This window comes from Drosophila bipectinata, chromosome XR (genome assembly GCF_030179905.1).
Source record: "Drosophila bipectinata strain 14024-0381.07 chromosome XR, DbipHiC1v2, whole genome shotgun sequence".
In the NCBI taxonomy this organism is placed as follows: Eukaryota; Metazoa; Arthropoda; class Insecta; order Diptera; family Drosophilidae; genus Drosophila; species Drosophila bipectinata.
In genome coordinates, this window is record NC_091735.1 from 22,307,192 (window position 1) to 22,313,285 (window position 6,094).

General features: G+C 38.5%; 1 protein-coding gene across 4 annotated transcripts; it reads left to right on the plus strand.

Annotated features, from left to right (window-relative positions):
- Nucleotides 1-794: 794 nt before the first annotated feature.
- On the plus strand, nucleotides 795-5,957 carry LOC108126602 (C-module-binding factor A-like). Of its 4 annotated transcripts, none has more exons than XM_070283042.1 (2): nucleotides 795-941; nucleotides 4,088-5,957. In XM_070283042.1, the coding sequence occupies exon 2, from the start codon at nucleotides 4,658-4,660 to the stop codon at nucleotides 5,525-5,527; it is 870 nt and encodes a 289-aa protein (XP_070139143.1). In that variant the 5' UTR covers nucleotides 795-941; nucleotides 4,088-4,657; the 3' UTR covers nucleotides 5,528-5,957. The 4 variants fall into 4 exon arrangements, with proteins under 4 accessions (XP_070139143.1, XP_070139144.1, XP_070139142.1 ...); XM_070283043.1 differs by lacking the exon at nucleotides 795-941 and adding an exon at nucleotides 1,279-1,294; XM_070283041.1 differs by lacking the exon at nucleotides 795-941 and adding an exon at nucleotides 2,520-2,662.
- Nucleotides 5,958-6,094: the final 137 nt, after the last annotated feature.

Sequence of the window (6,094 nt, forward strand, 5' to 3'; positions counted from 1 at the left end):
AAGATTTTTTTACATTCTTCTTATTTTACATTCTACATCCAACTCATCTTAGGAGCGCCATCTAGACATTACCTACATGAAACTTTCCGTGACCGTGATATGCGACCGATTGGTAGGTTTTGTCAACACACATTTTGTCAAGTGTTGTAAAACGTTGATTTCTGTGCTGTAAATGGTCCAAGAAAATGCTTATTGATGTTACCAGTCCGCTAAAAACCCGCTGAAATTTAAAACCAGAAATATCGAGTTAGTAAAAAGTGTTAATATATAGTACCAATTTACTTTTCTGATTTACCATAAACGTTAGAAGACATAATTAGATATAAAGATATTACCTGATATTACCTCAAGATATAAAATATTACCTGAAAAATATTCTCAAAGTTTAAAATCTTGTACAATTTTAATTGTTTTAAGTGAATCTGTATTTTCTGTTAAAATTAATACAATATCCATACTGTTATTCCAATAATTTAAAAGCCTTTTTTTTGCAATAATTATTGAAATAATCCTAGCTGATCAGAGTCGATTAGTTCAAGCCATCTTATTGTCATTATGTAATAGATTATAAATTTCTCTATGCCCCCTTCTATAACCTTCGAAAAATATGATAAATCAATCATATTCCGATCTGCATTGCAATTTTTGAAACAATTATAAAAACCTCTGCTCTCGTGTATAAATATCGTGATCTGTGACACCAGAATATCGCTCATCTCTGTTAGGAGCGAGAAGAGAACCATCGAATTGTCGCTCTCACACGCTCTTGCTCTCCCGACCCCACCGGTGGCGCATTTTTCCAGCAACGACTGAAACTGAAAAAGCGGAATTGGGAATCCGAGGAACACGAATGCTCGCCAAAGCAAAACGGACAAAAATTGGCGCAAATTTACTCGCGAGGCGCAACCAGTGACGTCGTCGTCGGGGCTTTTTTTCAGTGCGTGAGTGCTTTTTTAGCCGACCGGCAAATTTTTATTCCTTAAATTGGGCTAGAAAAAAATAATAAAATAACTAGTAGGCGCCACCGGACATAAAAATCGGGCATTATTCTGCTATTTCGATGGAAAATGATTTTTTTTTTTTTGACTGAGAGAAGAGAACCAGACCTAGCACTCGCTGACTCGCGTCTCGCTGGATGGGTCGTCTGCCGGCCCGCCTGCACGCACGCAAAACGCCACTGACTACCCTATTGCCATCTCACTCGAATCCGTGCTAACGTGTCGGTGTTGTGTGTGAGTGTTCTCTGTGTATGTGCAACAAACAACGGCTGCCGCTATAAGAGAAAAAAAAAATTGTAAATAAATACAAATACTAGTCGGCGCGCGCGTAAATTAAATTATCTTCTATAGATCAAATTAATTGTTTAGAAATTGTAAAAAATATCGGCTGTGGAATGGAAAATTGAGAAATCATATTGGAGCATTTTAGGCTTTGAGCAATTTGAAATTAATTTGTTCTGTGCGTTGTTTGCATGCCCACCGGTTTGTTAGACAGGGACGACGATAGTGTTTGTGCCTTCTGTGGCGGCTGTTTTTTCGCTTTTCTTCTCTGTTCCATTCGCGGCGGCTGATTTTCGGCTCGTCTTTCTCCCTACCGTTCGCAGCGAGAGCGAGCGGAGCTGAGCGGAACAGAAAGCGTGCCCGCAAGAGATGATCAAATCCAGTGACTCATCCTTTATTGACTCCCCTTTTATATTAGGGCGCGAAATTAAATTTGGGGGAATTTTTAATGTTTTCTTTTAATTATTGGAAAACCTTATTCTCCAAAATGTTATTAGTACTTTTTGGCAATATTTTAAGTCAAAAGTTGTATTCAGGTAATTGGTTTATTGAAAAGTGGTGACTGTGATTGCTTAAAAATATTTGGGGAACAGTCACGGTGATTAAGGCTCATCTCTTGACTCGCTACTTTGTTATCTGGCGCGCCATATGTATGCGCACTCTCTCCACTTCTACACTTGCCTGCCCACGGCGCATTCTCTGGCTCTCTCTGAGAGCGGAATGGCGTGAGCGACTAGCCACAACTTGTCGTGTCGTCGGATCGCTCTCATATTCTCCGGCGGCGTCTCGGTCGCAGCGAAAGTGGTGGCACTAACAGTGACTTTACACGATTTTCTGTTAGGTCACATGGGATTGTGTCATTGCTAAATCTGAATCAGAGTTTCGTTTAAAATGCAAAATTCTTTTCACTATATTTTATTGCTTCTCTAATAACTAAAGTAACTAAAATGTTGTATTGAAAAATATAAAAAAAATGGTTAATCATTTTTTTGAGCTATTATGCGTTTATTGATTTTTAAAATGCAAAAGAAATGTATAAATATTTATGGTCTATTTTGTTTTTAGTAGAGATCCAAACCCCGGGTCCAAGAACCCTGGACAGAAGGTTAGCAGCGCCAGAAACCAATGTGTGATTTCACTGGCGACAGCGCTGCCGCCAACAGGGCAATTGAGAGCCGGAGAGGCGGGCGCACGATGAGAGAGCCGATGAGGCGACGAGTGGCGGCGAGGCAAAGCAGACGGATTTAAGCAAACGCAACGCTCACTCTTTGTTATTGCACGATAATTTTTAACACACAGCGGACTGAAGTTTTTTTGTTTTAGTGTTGCGAAAAAGTTTGTGGGAATTTTAAAAAATTCGCGGAAAATGTGAAAAATATATGGTATTAAATCAAAATTCGAGAAAATTCCCAAGAATATTCTAAAATTGAGTGCGTGGCAAAATGTTGACTTTTGCAAATCGAATTCAATGCCGCAATTTCGCTGAAATTTTTTTCAAATTTTCTTAACAATTTCATCGAATTTCGCATTTGCTCGAAATAATTTTGTGATTTTTGTGTGAATTGAAAAAAATTAAAAACGCTTCTCGGACAACACAAAAAATTTCTGCAATAGAAACTTTGATACGACGTGAAGAAAACGAACGAACGAAACGAAACGAGCGGACACAGAAAAAAAATGGAATATATTTCTGTCGTCTGTTTTTCTTTCTTTTTCCAATGCTCCTCGCACTCATTGCTCGCTTACCGACGTGTGTGTATGCACACTAATGTGCGGTTACCAATACTACTACGGAAGCATATGGAGAGAGCGTAACGCTCTCTCTCTCTCTCTCGGAATCGTGCGCGCGTGCCTGTGTGTGTGTGTGCGTGTGTGTGTGTTGCGAGTTAAAACCAACGAGTATAGTATGGCTGTGTAGTGAAAATGAGAATTTCTGTACGCGCGCCCCAAACTTTTGCCATCTCTCTGGTTGTCTTTGTGTGCGTGTTTTGGGGGCTTCTCTAGTGTGTGTGTGTGTGTGAACGCGAAAGCTTTTGTGCGCCAGCAGTGCTCCACTGTTGCCGTCTCTATCGTGCGCTCTACTCGCCACTCGCCGCCCCAACAAAATTTAATTTCATATGATGATGGCCGCTCCGCTCAGCTCGAATGCGGAAGCAAAACCAAAATACGGCTACTTTTTTTCCAAAAGATTTTTTTAAATAAATATTTGTTTTTATTAAAAATGAGGATAGTAATTAGGGCAAGATTTAGGTTTTAAAAAAAAAAAAATTTTGAAAAATTTTTGTTTATATTTTTGAAATTTCTTTTGGATTTTTTTTGTTTTTTTAAATAAATCTTATTGAAAGAAATTTTTTTTGTTTTAAAATTTGTATTTATTTTTATTTTTTTTTTTAATAATAAAAAAGTTCTAGTCTTTATTGGCGGCACTTGTTTTGGGGCCTGGCGGCAAAATAGACTTCTATTATTTTCATTTTCGGTGTCCGCCGCCAATACACAGTGGCAGAGCAGTTTGGACGAGCGAGCGAGTAGGTCGGTTCGCAGTCGTCGTCGTCGTCGTCAAGCGGCAGAGAAACGGAGAATTCTCATACCGTTCCAGGTTTATCTTCTTCTCCCCTTGTTTTCTCTGTTCCTCCGCTGTGTTGGGTTTTCGTTCCATTTCGTTCCTTCGTGTTACGCGCCGCGGCTACAAAAATAAATAAATATTTGAGAATTAGGATTTATTTTTTTTTTAAACAAAAATTAAAAAAAAAAAATATACATAGTTGGATTTTTTGTCCTTATTTTTTTTGGTTTTTTTTTTGTTGCAGTTTATGTGCAATGTTAGAGCGGCAAACGGCGGCAGCAGCAACAGCAGCAACAAAAACAACATCAGCAACAACAACAAAAACAACTTTTGGCAGCAGCAGCAACTTCAGCAACAACAATAACAACAAAAATAACAGCCTACATGTGAATTGCTTTTTGTATTTAAAACAAAACTACGAATTAAAAATTAAATTAAAAATAATAAAGTGAAAAATTACAAAAAAAATTTACAAAAAAAAAAAAACCGCCAAAAAACAAACAAAAACAAAAAACAAGTAAAAATGTTGCAACTGAGAGCGTAACACAACAGAGAAGAAGAAGAAATAGAAGTGCGGTGGCAGAAGTGGCAGCAGCAAGGGGCAGCATTATATTTCCTTCTTAAAAAAGCAACATCTTCCAAAAGAAACAACAACAACAAATAATAACAAATAAACAACAAAACAACAACAAGAAAGCTAGAAAGAGAGAGAAAGATAGTTAGAGAGTGAGAGAGAGAGAAAAATTATTAATTATAATATTAGAGCCCGCCCAGCCAAGGTCAACTTTTGGTTTTGGGGCAGAAACAACACAAAATGCACGCGTGTGTCTGCTGCTGTTCGACAAACAACAATTGCAACAACAACACAAACGACAGCAACAACAGCAACGGCAGCAACAACACCACCAGCAACAACATCAGCAACAACAACAACAACAAGCAGAAGTGCAACATTGTGAAAAAGGAGTGCAACAAGCCAGTGAAGAAGGATAACATTGAGGAGGAGAGTTCGAAAGTTCAGAAGAAACAACAACAACAACAACAACAACACCAGGGCAAGGATAAGAGCAAGCAACATCCCATTGAGGAGTTGCTGTTGTCTGCTGGCCAGAGAGCCAGTGGCGGCGACGACGACAACAACAACAACAACAATAATAACAAAGACGAACACGACCACAACGATCTCAACGGCGCCGCAACGATCTCAACGAGGCGGTGGTGGCGGCGCGATCCTCCGGGAGCGATTACGTCGACGACGTCCTTCACCAAGTCCTTGCCACCAAGTAGTAGTAGTAGTAGTATCAGTAGTAGCATCGTCACCTATAATATTATTATTATTGTTATTGAGGTGACGATAGCGATAGTACTGTTGTTGTTGCTGTCGTTCTACCGGCAAATCATCAACAACAACAACAACAACAACAACATTATTGGGAGCAGCAGGAGCGGCAGCAGCAACAACAACAACATAACAACTCAACAGCAGCAGCATCCTTTACCTTCCACTACTACCAACTCTTCTTCTTCATCATCGTCATCTGCAACTGCAACAACAAAAGCAAAAAATAAACAACAAACAACAACAACAACAACAGAATTATTATTATTATTGAAAGAAGAAGCAGCAGGACAAGGAGCAGGATTAGGAGCAGGACCAGGAGCAGTGTTAGTTTACGCCATTTGAGTGTGTGTGTCCCCCTCTCTCACACTATATACCCCACTCTCTATAACCGAACTCTACCATCCTCCCACCATCTTCTTCTTACCAAAACTCTCTCTCTGTGTCTGTGTGTTGCAAAGTGTTTAAAAATAAAAGAAACAACAAAAACAAACAAACCAAAACAACAACCAACAAAGAGGAAGAGACAAACAAAAAAAATAACGGTTCATCAGCAGTAACAATAACAACAAACAAGAAGAACATCTTCAAACATTAAACAACACTGCAAAACTCAGTTCGTTTACGGTTTTCAATATTTTTTTTAAAATTATTTTGGCAACCTGTGCAACAAATGTCAAAAAATAGCAAAAAAAGAAAATTTAAACGAAAAAGAGTTAAAGAACGAACCTCATCTTGAAGCTACAAAAAAAAAAAATAATACGTGCAACAAGCTCTTGAAACAAACTGTAAAAGCAAATACAAAAACAACAAAAAAGAACAAACTAACGGTGAAACAAAAACAACAAACAAAAAATACAACAACAACAACAACAACAACAAGGGAAACATCAAGAGAGAGTATCCCTTTTG

Excerpts from the sequence above, each read along its gene's own strand:
- LOC108126602 (XM_070283042.1), top strand. The coding sequence starts at position 4,658 with ATGCACGCGTGTGTCTGCTGCTGTTCGACAAACAACAATTGCAACAAC.